Source organism: Brassica oleracea, chromosome C3 (assembly GCF_000695525.1).
Source record: "Brassica oleracea var. oleracea cultivar TO1000 chromosome C3, BOL, whole genome shotgun sequence".
Taxonomy (NCBI): Eukaryota; Viridiplantae; Streptophyta; class Magnoliopsida; order Brassicales; family Brassicaceae; genus Brassica; species Brassica oleracea.
In genome coordinates this window covers 14,833,825-14,849,175 of record NC_027750.1, presented here as the reverse complement: position 1 = coordinate 14,849,175, position 15,351 = coordinate 14,833,825, and the positions used below count along the sequence as shown (strand labels likewise).

The 15,351-nt window shown below is 30.6% G+C and overlaps 2 protein-coding genes and 1 pseudogene across 2 annotated transcripts; all 3 read right to left on the bottom strand.

Annotated features, from left to right (window-relative positions):
• Window positions 1–2,486: 2,486 nt before the first annotated feature.
• LOC106329426 (60S ribosomal protein L2, mitochondrial-like) lies at window positions 2,487–4,452 on the bottom strand. The gene is made up of 3 exons (XM_013768077.1): window positions 4,282–4,452; window positions 4,031–4,212; window positions 2,487–3,187 (listed from the first exon to the last, which is right to left on the bottom strand). The coding sequence occupies exons 2-3, from the start codon at window positions 4,134–4,136 to the stop codon at window positions 2,640–2,642; spliced, it is 654 nt and encodes a 217-aa protein (XP_013623531.1). The 5' UTR covers window positions 4,137–4,212; window positions 4,282–4,452; the 3' UTR covers window positions 2,487–2,639.
• Window positions 4,453–6,599: 2,147 nt separating this feature from the next.
• LOC106329438 (60S ribosomal protein L2, mitochondrial-like) lies at window positions 6,600–8,565 on the bottom strand. Its single transcript, XM_013768093.1, has 3 exons — window positions 8,395–8,565; window positions 8,144–8,325; window positions 6,600–7,300 (listed from the first exon to the last, which is right to left on the bottom strand). The coding sequence occupies exons 2-3, from the start codon at window positions 8,247–8,249 to the stop codon at window positions 6,753–6,755; spliced, it is 654 nt and encodes a 217-aa protein (XP_013623547.1). The 5' UTR covers window positions 8,250–8,325; window positions 8,395–8,565; the 3' UTR covers window positions 6,600–6,752.
• A 5,055-nt stretch (window positions 8,566–13,620) lies between these two features.
• Window positions 13,621–15,106, bottom strand: LOC106331772 (annotated as a pseudogene).
• Window positions 15,107–15,351: the final 245 nt, after the last annotated feature.

Sequence of the window (15,351 nt, the reverse complement as noted above, 5' to 3'; positions counted from 1 at the left end):
GGCTCGGCCGACCAATAAATAATAAACAGGATATAAGGCGGCTCGGCCGACCAATAAATAATAAACAGGATATAAGGCGGCTCGGCCGACCAATAAATAATAAACAGGATATAAGGCGGCTCGGCCGACCAATAAATAATAAACAGGATATAAGGCGGCTCGGCCGACCAATAAATAATAAACAGGATATAAGGCGGCTCGGCCGACCAATAAATAATAAACAGGATATAAGGCGGCTCGGCCGACCAATAAATAATAAACAGGATATAAGGCGGCTCGGCCGACCAATAAATAATAAACAGGATATAAGGCGGCTCGGCCGACCAATAAATAAATTAAATTATTAGTAAATAATATAGGCGGTATTCCGGCCATTATAACATAATATAAATAATAGTAGAGGCGGTATACCGACCATTATAACAGGGTATAAATGATACAAATAAATTTTACCGAATCGCAGAGTGATCGTGCTGATAACGTGTTATAAAAAGAACTGGAATTTTATTATATCACAAGAATTTAAATAAAGCAAAATTTTATACCCGTACGAAGAAGATAATACTGATAAGAAGAAAAGATGTGTTATTGAAGGAGAAGGATGGTGTGTTTACAAACGAACGCAAACGTTCGTATATATAGAAGGAAATTTACTGTGCAAATAGTGCAACGGGCCCCACGTCTTTTTATATTTTCAACGAAAGCGGCTCATCTTTTCTTTTGTCTTTCGTAACATATACAACATTGTTAGAGCAAATTCATATTAAATTTTATTACAACTATATGTACCAAAACATAAACTAATCTTTTTTTGGTACTAACACATAAACTAACCTCATAACTATATAGCAGTTATGCAATTTAGTGGTTAAACGCATGGGTTAGCACATGGATTGATCATGTTGTACTTTTAGTTCAATTCCAGTGAAAATAATGTTTTACACCATCTATGTTCTCAATTTATGGAAAATTTAAAGTTAAAGTCCAAACTTCTCTTGATTAATCAAAGAATTTATATAAGAGTTAATATTTTTGGTATAAAACGGATTAGTGGAATAAGATCTCTATTTCACGTTGGTAGTTTTTGAGGTCAAATTAATTTATATGGTAACCTTTTAAAAATTAGTTCAAAAATACAAAGCAAATTGACATATTGTTCAAGAATATTAATTATTCCCTGGCATTTTTCCGACCAACCAGTCACAAAAGTGGACATACTGTCGAATATCCAGCTTTGAAATGAAGTCTGGGAAAATATATGAGCAGACTAAAAAGGTAATTAAAAGTATAATATCAGAAACATAAAAAACAAAATTCATGCATCTGCTAGTGAGGTTATTTGGATTCATTGCATGTATCTTAATGATTCTTCATCTGATCTCTTGCAATAAGAGATAAGAGGAAAAACAACTTGATCATGTTTTTTGGGGGTAAATATCTTAGCTATTACAAGAAAATAATGACAAAATAACACACAAGAAGAATCCTCAAAATAACATTAATTAAATAGTAAAATGACTATATTCTTCCAAATTTTATATTTTTTATACTACACTCAACTCGTGAAATACTAAATACAAAATTCTAAACTCTGATCTCTAACCAAACTCAAATATAATTTTTTAATTTTTTTAATTAATTTTTTTTAAAGAATTTTTTTTGTGTTCTATTTTTGGAATATAAATATGTTCTAGTGCTACCTTATACTCCCTCCGTTTCATAATATAAGTAGTTTTGGCTAAAAGCGCGAAGATTAAGAAAATTATTATGTTTTTAAAAAGTATTTTATAATAAATAGGTTTGATATAATTTAACCAATAAAAAATAAGTCTATTTAATTTGATTGGTCACACTGTATTCAATAAATGTAAAAGTTATCTAGAACTACGAAAACTACTTACATTTTGAAACAAAAACATTTCTCTAAAACTACCTACAATATGAAACGGAGGGAGTAGTTTTTTTAAACTTCAGATAATTTTCAATGTATATAAATGAAAGGAATAACAGAAATGAGGAATAAATATGGAGGAGTGGGACCTAAAATGGCCACCATGTTGGCTGCTCTGCTCTGTTGTTTGTTACAGTCTCATTTTCAAGCTTCAAACTCTGTGTGCTCCATTTACTATTCCCTCTTTCAAAGTCTAATACCATTCTTCATTTGATCTCTTTCATTTTTTTCAAAACTCCCTTAAAACTTTTGAAATTGTAGGTTGTTTAGACGTAGGAAGATGTCAAACTGACTTCCTTATCTCTCTCAGAAAAGCCATCTTGGTTGTTTTTGACAACAAAAGCCATCTAAATTGTAAATACTCCAACTGTCATGTAACATTATGGCTCTAGAGAATGATCCTTCTTACACTGGCTTTTATTTCCGGGAATCTGTAAATCACTGACTTTGGTTTAAGATCAATATAATCTTCCAGTAACAGAAAAACGTGGCCATGATTAAAAGAAAACCGTTTGATTTCAATTTAAAGAAAAAGAAAACACACAACAAAATTCATAATTTCATAGCATCTTCATCCATAACGGATCAACGATTGTTCTGATTTTATTAAGCTTAAAATTAAAACTCTCACAGATTCAACAATATCATTAAAACAATCCTGAGAGTTAACTTCCTTTCATGATATGAATCACATCTTGGCTTCTCTAGCTGCCAATCTCTTCTTCTTCTTCTTGACACTAGCTGACTTGTAACCCCCTTTGCACGGTTTCCCCCACGGGCTAACGGATGTCCTTCCTCTGCTTCCACTACTTTTGCTCTTCCCTTCACCACCACCGTGTGGATGATCACAAGGATTCATCGCCACACCTCTCACTTTGGGTCTTATCCCCAGCCACCTGCTCTGTCCTGCTTTATACAGCTTCTTCACTCCATGAGACGGGTTCGACACTGTACCAATAGTAGCACGGCATCTGGCGTTGATCCACCTGGTGTCCCCTGATGGAAGCTTGATCAAGCACTTCCCTGAAGCAGGCTCCTTTAGGATCTTGGCGTTTGTTCCAGCAGCTCGGACTAGCTTGGCGCCTTGCCCTGGGTTCATCTCGATGTTGTGGATGATTGTTCCTATGCGCATCATACCTAGTGGCATGGAGCTTCCTATCATTGAGTTGATGTCCATGTGGAGCATCTTTTCTTCCATTTCTGCCACAAGTGTTTTGTTCTGCACATCACCAAAACCTGGAAAAATACCAAAAATAAAACTAGAGGCCTTCATATATCGTTGTGTGTCATAATCATAAAACAAAAGGCGTGGATTTGGACACAAAGCTAGAAGAGAACTCTGGAGTCTGGATTAACATATATACTAACATATGAACATGATGTCCTTAACCAAGTTTGAAGATGTATATACTCAAAACATAACTCAATCCTAGTTAGAGAAAACCATACATGCAGCATACACGACCACAACCCAAGTCCCATATACATGCATTAGTTTTATGTACTTAATTCATCATTTAGGATACAAACAATAAAGAAAAACAAAATTCTGAGGCAGTTAAACACCAGGATTAAGAGAAGAATCTAGCTCCAGATTTAGGACATAAAAATAATAGCACCAGAGTTGGATATAACCAAGTTCAGCCCTTGAAAACACAAAAGTATCTCAACATGAAATAATTGAGTACTCAGGTTACTACATTGTGGAAACATAGTTACAAAAAAAAAAAGGTGAACAAATGCAAGCTAATCCGGTCATCATCTCATAAAAGAGAAGCAAAGGCTTTATGCCATGACAAACCCACAAAAGCTATGGAATCCTCGATAAATCAGTTCTAACAGTATCTAAAGGTTTTTTTTTTTGTAAGAATAATGCTTATGGATAAACACCTCACAGTTCAACCTATAGATCACATCTCTCCAAAACTAATTGAAAACCCCTGAAAGCTTAAAACTTTTATCATATAAAGGCCACCCAAGAATGAAACACAAGACAAGCATAATCATTTCGTCACAACAAGTAGCGTAGTTCGAAACTAGCGATCATATATTCAGGAAGGTCAAGAGTATGAGTATTACCTGTGGAGAGACAGCGAAATGCTGGACGAACAAGGCTGTTGAGCAAAGAAGAAGAAGAAGAAGAAGCAGCAGTTCGAGCTCTGCATAGCGCAACAAGGGCTGACATTGGGAGTGAGCTGCTCTAAACAGTGTAAAAAAGGTAGGATCTTCGTGCGATGGATCTCACGCTCTCGAGCTACAATCTATCAAACGAACACCGATATTAACAGTCTGCAGCTGTGTTTTTCTCTAAAATTGAGATTGAGTCAAACCTGAGAGAGATGCGAAATCGAAGAGCTTCTTGATTCTAAGAGAGAGAGATGAGAAGACGCGGCTGGCTCTGTCGAAGACAGACGAGAAACTAAAGGGTTCAGGGTTTCTAAAGCATGACGGATTCCTAATGATTCCGGTTCAGACCACCCGGTTCGACCGTGACTCAGAAATACAAACCAGTTTATTTGTCACTTGCTGCTAGTGGCAAGTTAAATCCAAGGGGTATGATACACAAGTTCTATTGTTGAAATTAGGCAGCGATTAATGGGTGGTTAACCTTAATCTATAAATAAACAATCAATAAATACTATATATTAATAAAAAAAATTCATGAGTTATGCCGGTTCAAAATATGACAGAAATCGATAAAATAATAAGATAATAAATTTTTAAAAAATTTTATGTAAATGTATGGTCCCATTGAAATCATAAATTAATAATATATCTATATATACATTTTATATAAGTACAAACTAAATATTATATTGTTGGTTTTATATCAACAATGAAATTATCTCTATTTTTTAAAAATTTCAATATATTTTGATAATACGTAGTAAAATTATATCGAAAACCACATTTGAATTCTATGAAACATAAAAATATACACTAGATAATATAGTAAAACAATATGAAATTCTATTTTCTAAAATTTAATTAACATATATAGTAAAATCAACTTTTTGGTATTTTATAAATAAAAATATTTACAAAAAAATATAAAGAAGATTTTTTTTCTTGTAAATTAATAATTCTATAAATTAATAAAATATCATAGTCCCAATAATATTAATTTATAGAGTTTTTTTATTGTATGTGCCAAATAAATTTTCACATAGACAAAAATATTACATAAGATAAGAGAACTGCACCAATTCACTAATTTTTAATATATAAAGGAAGCTTAGCGATAAAAATGATTAATCTCATGAATTAGGATTTAATGATTACGATATAATTCATCATCAGATAATTGATAAGAGAACGAACGTTTTGGATAATTGTTTACAAACCATTAAAATGGCACTCAATAAGATCTTTAACACAGTACTAACGGTAATCACTAGAAATTACGGTTGATCCGTGTATTATAGATTACGGTAAATCACTTGAGATTTGAAGTTTATGTGCATCATTTAGGTTATGGCCAGCGTGTTTATGTCAACTCTTGTAAGGTATACTAGATTCTAACCCGCACACCTATGCAGGTAACATTTCATTTATAGATATAAAATTTTATATTATTTTGTATATAATAATTTATGATAATATATTGCTTTCATTTTAAAAATAACTTAATAGATGATATATAGTTTTAAATATTAAAATTTAACATATGTTAACAATTTTAGTTTTTGTAAAAATTATTACTTAATTTATGAATATTAATCATTTTAAAAGGTGAATGATATTTTAGTCACTTTAAACGGTGAATGATATTTTATTTATTTATCTTAATGAAAGTATTTTTCAAAATATATTGGTTTACCAATTCAACATAATTTTAATATGTTTGCACAAAAAACATAATTTTAATATGTAATTCATTAATTACTTCTATTTTAATATAATGTAGAATATACTTATAAAATTTATAAAATTAGCATATAATTTCATTATTTTGTTTATAATAAAAAATTAATTAAAATTAATTTATAATAATATTATACTACTAATTTCGAAATTAATCAGTGCATTAATTAAAAGAAAATTTAAATTTTTAAAAAGATTTTGTTAGATTTTTTCTCAACAGATTTTGTTATTCTACAATATGAAACGGAGGGAGTAGTTTTTTTAAACTTCAGATAATTTTCAATGTATATAAATGAAAGGAATAACAGAAATGAGGAATAAATATGGAGGAGTGGGACCTAAAATGGCCACCATGTTGGCTGCTCTGCTCTGTTGTTTGTTACAGTCTCATTTTCAAGCTTCAAACTCTGTGTGCTCCATTTACTATTCCCTCTTTCAAAGTCTAATACCATTCTTCATTTGATCTCTTTCATTTTTTTCAAAACTCCCTTAAAACTTTTGAAATTGTAGGTTGTTTAGACGTAGGAAGATGTCAAACTGACTTCCTTATCTCTCTCAGAAAAGCCATCTTGGTTGTTTTTGACAACAAAAGCCATCTAAATTGTAAATACTCCAACTGTCATGTAACATTATGGCTCTAGAGAATGATCCTTCTTACACTGGCTTTTATTTCCGGGAATCTGTAAATCACTGACTTTGGTTTAAGATCAATATAATCTTCCAGTAACAGAAAAACGTGGCCATGATTAAAAGAAAACCGTTTGATTTCAATTTAAAGAAAAAGAAAACACACAACAAAATTCATAATTTCATAGCATCTTCATCCATAACGGATCAACGATTGTTCTGATTTTATTAAGCTTAAAATTAAAACTCTCACAGATTCAACAATATCATTAAAACAATCCTGAGAGTTAACTTCCTTTCATGATATGAATCACATCTTGGCTTCTCTAGCTGCCAATCTCTTCTTCTTCTTCTTGACACTAGCTGACTTGTAACCCCCTTTGCACGGTTTCCCCCACGGGCTAACGGATGTCCTTCCTCTGCTTCCACTACTTTTGCTCTTCCCTTCACCACCACCGTGTGGATGATCACAAGGATTCATCGCCACACCTCTCACTTTGGGTCTTATCCCCAGCCACCTGCTCTGTCCTGCTTTATACAGCTTCTTCACTCCATGAGACGGGTTCGACACTGTACCAATAGTAGCACGGCATCTGGCGTTGATCCACCTGGTGTCCCCTGATGGAAGCTTGATCAAGCACTTCCCTGAAGCAGGCTCCTTTAGGATCTTGGCGTTTGTTCCAGCAGCTCGGACTAGCTTGGCGCCTTGCCCTGGGTTCATCTCGATGTTGTGGATGATTGTTCCTATGCGCATCATACCTAGTGGCATGGAGCTTCCTATCATTGAGTTGATGTCCATGTGGAGCATCTTTTCTTCCATTTCTGCCACAAGTGTTTTGTTCTGCACATCACCAAAACCTGGAAAAATACCAAAAATAAAACTAGAGGCCTTCATATATCGTTGTGTGTCATAATCATAAAACAAAAGGCGTGGATTTGGACACAAAGCTAGAAGAGAACTCTGGAGTCTGGATTAACATATATACTAACATATGAACATGATGTCCTTAACCAAGTTTGAAGATGTATATACTCAAAACATAACTCAATCCTAGTTAGAGAAAACCATACATGCAGCATACACGACCACAACCCAAGTCCCATATACATGCATTAGTTTTATGTACTTAATTCATCATTTAGGATACAAACAATAAAGAAAAACAAAATTCTGAGGCAGTTAAACACCAGGATTAAGAGAAGAATCTAGCTCCAGATTTAGGACATAAAAATAATAGCACCAGAGTTGGATATAACCAAGTTCAGCCCTTGAAAACACAAAAGTATCTCAACATGAAATAATTGAGTACTCAGGTTACTACATTGTGGAAACATAGTTACAAAAAAAAAAAGGTGAACAAATGCAAGCTAATCCGGTCATCATCTCATAAAAGAGAAGCAAAGGCTTTATGCCATGACAAACCCACAAAAGCTATGGAATCCTCGATAAATCAGTTCTAACAGTATCTAAAGGTTTTTTTTTTTGTAAGAATAATGCTTATGGATAAACACCTCACAGTTCAACCTATAGATCACATCTCTCCAAAACTAATTGAAAACCCCTGAAAGCTTAAAACTTTTATCATATAAAGGCCACCCAAGAATGAAACACAAGACAAGCATAATCATTTCGTCACAACAAGTAGCGTAGTTCGAAACTAGCGATCATATATTCAGGAAGGTCAAGAGTATGAGTATTACCTGTGGAGAGACAGCGAAATGCTGGACGAACAAGGCTGTTGAGCAAAGAAGAAGAAGAAGAAGAAGCAGCAGTTCGAGCTCTGCATAGCGCAACAAGGGCTGACATTGGGAGTGAGCTGCTCTAAACAGTGTAAAAAAGGTAGGATCTTCGTGCGATGGATCTCACGCTCTCGAGCTACAATCTATCAAACGAACACCGATATTAACAGTCTGCAGCTGTGTTTTTCTCTAAAATTGAGATTGAGTCAAACCTGAGAGAGATGCGAAATCGAAGAGCTTCTTGATTCTAAGAGAGAGAGATGAGAAGACGCGGCTGGCTCTGTCGAAGACAGACGAGAAACTAAAGGGTTCAGGGTTTCTAAAGCATGACGGATTCCTAATGATTCCGGTTCAGACCACCCGGTTCGACCGTGACTCAGAAATACAAACCAGTTTATTTGTCACTTGCTGCTAGTGGCAAGTTAAATCCAAGGGGTATGATACACAAGTTCTATTGTTGAAATTAGGCAGCGATTAATGGGTGGTTAACCTTAATCTATAAATAAACAATCAATAAATACTATATATTAATAAAAAAAATTCATGAGTTATGCCGGTTCAAAATATGACAGAAATCGATAAAATAATAAGATAATAAATTTTTAAAAAATTTTATGTAAATGTATGGTCCCATTGAAATCATAAATTAATAATATATCTATATATACATTTTATATAAGTACAAACTAAATATTATATTGTTGGTTTTATATCAACAATGAAATTATCTCTATTTTTTAAAAATTTCAATATATTTTGATAATACGTAGTAAAATTATATCGAAAACCACATTTGAATTCTATGAAACATAAAAATATACACTAGATAATATAGTAAAACAATATGAAATTCTATTTTCTAAAATTTAATTAACATATATAGTAAAATCAACTTTTTGGTATTTTATAAATAAAAATATTTACAAAAAAATATAAAGAAGATTTTTTTTCTTGTAAATTAATAATTCTATAAATTAATAAAATATCATAGTCCCAATAATATTAATTTATAGAGTTTTTTTATTGTATGTGCCAAATAAATTTTCACATAGACAAAAATATTACATAAGATAAGAGAACTGCACCAATTCACTAATTTTTAATATATAAAGGAAGCTTAGCGATAAAAATGATTAATCTCATGAATTAGGATTTAATGATTACGATATAATTCATCATCAGATAATTGATAAGAGAACGAACGTTTTGGATAATTGTTTACAAACCATTAAAATGGCACTCAATAAGATCTTTAACACAGTACTAACGGTAATCACTAGAAATTACGGTTGATCCGTGTATTATAGATTACGGTAAATCACTTGAGATTTGAAGTTTATGTGCATCATTTAGGTTATGGCCAGCGTGTTTATGTCAACTCTTGTAAGGTATACTAGATTCTAACCCGCACACCTATGCAGGTAACATTTCATTTATAGATATAAAATTTTATATTATTTTGTATATAATAATTTATGATAATATATTGCTTTCATTTTAAAAATAACTTAATAGATGATATATAGTTTTAAATATTAAAATTTAACATATGTTAACAATTTTAGTTTTTGTAAAAATTATTACTTAATTTATGAATATTAATCATTTTAAAAGGTGAATGATATTTTAGTCACTTTAAACGGTGAATGATATTTTATTTATTTATCTTAATGAAAGTATTTTTCAAAATATATTGGTTTACCAATTCAACATAATTTTAATATGTTTGCACAAAAAACATAATTTTAATATGTAATTCATTAATTACTTCTATTTTAATATAATGTAGAATATACTTATAAAATTTATAAAATTAGCATATAATTTCATTATTTTGTTTATAATAAAAAATTAATTAAAATTAATTTATAATAATATTATACTACTAATTTCAAAATTAATCAGTGCATTAATTAAAAGAAAATTTAAATTTTAAAAAATATTTTGTTAGATTTTTTCTCAACAGATTTTGTTATTCTTAAAACTAAAATTTAAATTTATAGTTAAAATGTATTTGTTATTAATATCCTTATAATTATTTAGAAGTGTTATACATTAAATAAACTAATGTAAACAAGAAAAAAATTATTTGAATATATGACCTAGACTTTTAGTATGACTATTTTGTAGTAGATAAAAATGATACTTCTCTTTTAATAGAAAAGATATATGAAACCCGGTCCAATAAAACCGGACCAAACTGATATAAGAAGGCCAGACAGCTCTATTCAAAAGTCTGATCCATCATAAGCAGAACAAAACAAGTCTTTCATCTAACTTAAGACATTAGTAGGTGCCTGCGAATTCACAGATATATATATTGTATGTAAATAAATATCATGTATACAATGTCATATATAGTTTGAAACATTAAAAATATAATTTTTAATTTAATTTAGTTTGAAAATCAGTCGTAAAATTTCTATAAATTTGATGTAAAAATAACTGATTAATATTTAGTAATAACAAATTCTTGTGGAATTATATATGTAATTATCACAATAACTTCACCAACACATATTATGCATCTTCTTCGATATTTTCTTATTTTTTTCATTATCATTTCGTTATTTTTATTAATTTTTGCTAATATTTTCCTAATTTTTACATATTTTTTGCCAAATATTTATTTTTCTCTTTAAATGGAAGTACAAAACGTACAATCAATAAACTAAAAATTCATCCGAGAATTACTTTCAATCATAACATTACCTTATTTACTATATTATTTGACTTAAATGCAAAACATTTTTTAAATCAAAGTTTTCACATGTTTCGTTAAATATAATCTGTCTAATCTTTAAAACCTAATTATTTATAAAACATATATGAACATTATAAGAGATTAATAATTATTATAGATACGACTATATTTTATATGAATATGAAATCATTATATCAATTTCTATAAATTATTGTCTATTCATTATTTTATACAGTATATAAATATAAAAAGAATTGATCAAACATTATTACACTTTCTATAACTTTGAAAATTAACTACCATTAACTATTATTTTCAATATCATTTAGATTATTTGGCAAGTGATAGTAATTAGTTATAGACTTATCTTATATTTTTGATCTAATTAAAAATTATAAAAAGTTTCTTCATTATATTATTTAGTTTATAAATATAAAAAGAATTATCAAACGTTATTATTCATTATATAACTTCAACAATTAGTTTCATAAATCATTATTTGTAATATAATTTAAATTATTTGACAATTGATATTAATTGGTTCTAGATTTTTTATTTTATTTAAAATCTAAACTAAATAAATAAAATTAAAATTTATCGACCAAGCAAATCATAATAATTTTTTTTTAATTTCACAAATGATCAACATGTAAGTCAAAATCGGTTAAGTGACTTCTCGTTTAATATATATGAAATTTTTTATTTTTTTGCAAATGTTTTGTAAACTCATAGAAATAGTTTAAAATTAAGATAATAATTTTGTAAGCGATGATAGATAATTTTATAAAATTTTGATTTTTCTTATAAATTACTTATAAAGCATATATGAACATTATAAAAATAATTATAATAATAATTTTTTATATACGAATATAATATTTTATATAAGAAAATGAAATCGTTATGTCGATTTCTATAAATTGTGTTCTACTAGTTATTTTATGTAGTACATAAATATAAAAAGAATTAATCAAACATTATTACACTAGTTACCATAAATTATTATTTATAACTAGATTTTAACCCGCGTTAAAACGCGGGATTATTTTTTATAAAATGGTGTTAAAACTTTTTCACAGTTTCATTAAATTTTAATCTAGAATATGTAGTTTGTAGTTCATTTACTTATTTGTTTTGTTAGTAAATATTTTTTAATGTAATTATTTTGTTTTTATTAGAATATTAAGATCAATTTGTTCCAGTAAATCTATGTCAAAAACATGATTTAAACATTTCGTGCTTGAAATTTTTAATATGGGTTACCTGCATCTAACCTTATATGCTACCAATAGATTGATTTATACGTATAAAAATAGACAATTGCTTAGTTAAACCAATTCCCTATAGCACCAGTTATTAATTATCATCGCATACATTAAAATCTTGATAAATAAAATGTTCGAATTAGTCTACGTAGCAGTGAGAAATATAAAGAGACATAATAAAATGATTTCAGGTATACTATATTGTATTGTATATGTCATATTTAGAGATAGATATTTTTGTATGTCGAAACTAAATGTCACTTGGTAAAAATATCGGTCATGTTTGTTGATTTCCAAATAATTGGTAAGCAAAATGAATTAGTGTAACAGAATTTTTCAGATTTATATATTTAATATCCAATCTAATCTATCATTAACGAAAAAGTGCATAGATCCAAAATTTAAATGACAACATTTTATCAATAAATATAAGTAGGACCCTAAATAAATAAATTATATTATTTAAATGGATTTTGAACCATAGTTTATCATGTAAAATTATCATTATGTATATAGTTGGACATCATATTTATTAAACAATATTAAAAAAATTACTTTGCAAAAAGTTATTATTACAGTTTAGTCTGAAAATGTTTAGTTGGATACATATGAACTTACTATATTTTCAAAAACATAAATTTATATATTTACATTGGGTGGTTTGAAAATGTCTTGACTAAAATCACGCTTTTATCATTTTGTTGACAAAAAAGTAACTGATTTGCAAATGAAAATAATTAAATCTTCATCATATTGTTAGAAAATAAGTTCAAAATTATAAATATTAAACGTAACAAAAGTTAAAATTTGTTATATAACCTATTATGAGATATGGTAGATGTTTAATAAATCTTGACCTCTTGTTATTATCGTTTGTCTAGGTTAGATTTACAAAAGATTCTTTGGTTGATACTTGATAGTAATTCTAACAATATTAAGTTAGTTATCTAAAGTTCATCCTGGTTCTAAAGTAAATGTTTCTGTTTTTTTTTGTTAGCATATTTTAGGAAACGATTTGGTTATTTTAGATAATATTGTTAGAGCTTTAAAAACTATAAGAAGATGAAATAAAATCACTTTTTTCTAAATTTTGTTAACGTAATGTTAGAAAATTTATTATTTGTTCTAGTTAAGATTGTTAGAATCTAAGTTTGAAAAAAAAAATGATTTGTCATTTAAACGCTGTATAAATACTGTATAAATACCTTATAAACAATAATCATATTATTCTGCTGTTACAAAAAAGCATTACAGTGTACTACTGAACAGCATATATACAGATGTACCAACCGTATTTTAGAACACTGGGTTTTTCTAATATGCATGAATGATAAATGTTTATGCTTCTGTTTTCATTTCTTTTGCATGGAACCAAAATATTTCTTTTTTATTCGCGACGAAGAGAAGTCATGGAGAAAAAGAAGCAAATATCTATATATCAGATTATTTCTAGTGAGGACCTACCCAAATCATTTAAGTGATTTCTTTAATATATTGGAGGATTTTTAAATTTGATAAAAACAACATTATTTTCAAACATCAGAGATACAGTACAGTACTTAACACACTCATCTTCTTGATCTCTTCTCCTTACTCCTGAAAAAAGAAACCAAAGATAAGTTCTATGAGCAAAACAATCATATAACAATGTTCAAGCTACAAGCAAAAGAGAAGAAGATATAATAACCTCATCGTCATCATCTTCCTTCTTCAAACGAGTCTCACCACCTTCCTTGATAATAGGAAGCTTCATACCTCCGAACGGTGTATCAACATCCACATTACCTTTAATAGTATACCCAGTTCCTTGAACACGGATCATATCCCAAAGCGCAGAACCAAAGTCCTTTGGTCTGAACGTGATCGGCACATTAATCAACCCACTTCCGTTTTTATCAAGCTTAACAGAGTCTGATATCTCTGCCTTCCCAATGCTCACATCAGACAACCAAACCTCACAGTCCAAGTCATTAACCCCCAAGTCGAAGTCATTCAAGTTCTCAAGCCTCACGTGGAGAATCGCCACGGTTTCTTCCAAAGAAAACTTCTGGAACTTGATCTTCTCGATGTCAACATCAGGCTTCTTCGGGATGGGGATCTCTCCGCGTTTCTCCAAAGGCAACGTAAGCCTCCCCAAGACCGGGACGTCGACGATGAGATCGACTTTGATCCTGTAAGGTATGATCATCCCGGGGTTGATGTCGTTGTAAGTGCTCTTGATGTCATCGTAGATCAAAGTCAACGGTTTCTTCCCTATGTGCCTTGATGGTTCCAGCGTCAGGGATCAGTCCAGAGACGAGTTTCCTCCCGTCGCTCTCGATGAGGGGGATGGGGACTGGGTTGGGGTTCTTGACGAGGACGTCAACGACAATGTCTGCTCTCTCGAGGTTGATCTTGGGGATGTGAATGGCGGAGACGTCAGCTGTTGGCTTGCCGAAGCCAATGGCTCCCTCTATCTTCTCGCCAATGTCGTGAATGAAATCTTTGACCTTGTCTAGGAAACCGCCATTACCGTCTTCTTCTTTCTCTTCCTCCTTGTGGGCCCTGTCCACGATTTCAACTTTGTTCTCAGATGTAGACATACCTAAGCAGCAAGGTGACATCATTACAGAGGGTCAAATGAGTGCTACAGAAAACATAAAGCTTAAGAGCATCAAATCACAAACGAAGACACTGTCAAGATATCTAGAAACGAAAGGAGACCAAAACCCATGAAAAAGAACTCGCATCACAGTAGATTTTAACAACAACATACATTGCATGTCTGTTCACATGAATCAAGAAAGCAAAAAAAAGAAAGACGCTGATCCTAATACTCGATCTAAAGAGGATAGCGCTAGATCAAGTAAAATGTCAAACAGATGGGTAAAAAGTAAGGTCAGAATCAGCAAAAACTCGATCTAATCATCACCTTCTTCTAGATCAAATACAGAGGAGGATCAGATAAGGATTAGAAGTGGATTTGAGTCTTTACCCGAAGAGTTGGATGAATGTGAGAGTCACCGAGAGACAAAAGAGTGCTTTCAAGACTTGTGTAGAGTTGGCTGATTCGTTGAACTTAGACTTAACTATCAACTAATAAACGTTGAAGCGTAATCTTCGCCTCACCGACAAATCCATCGTGTCAAGTCACTATTGGCTGGCTAGAAAGCCTCTTCAGTTGCATTTTGACACCTAAGTTTCAAGATATTATGACAGAT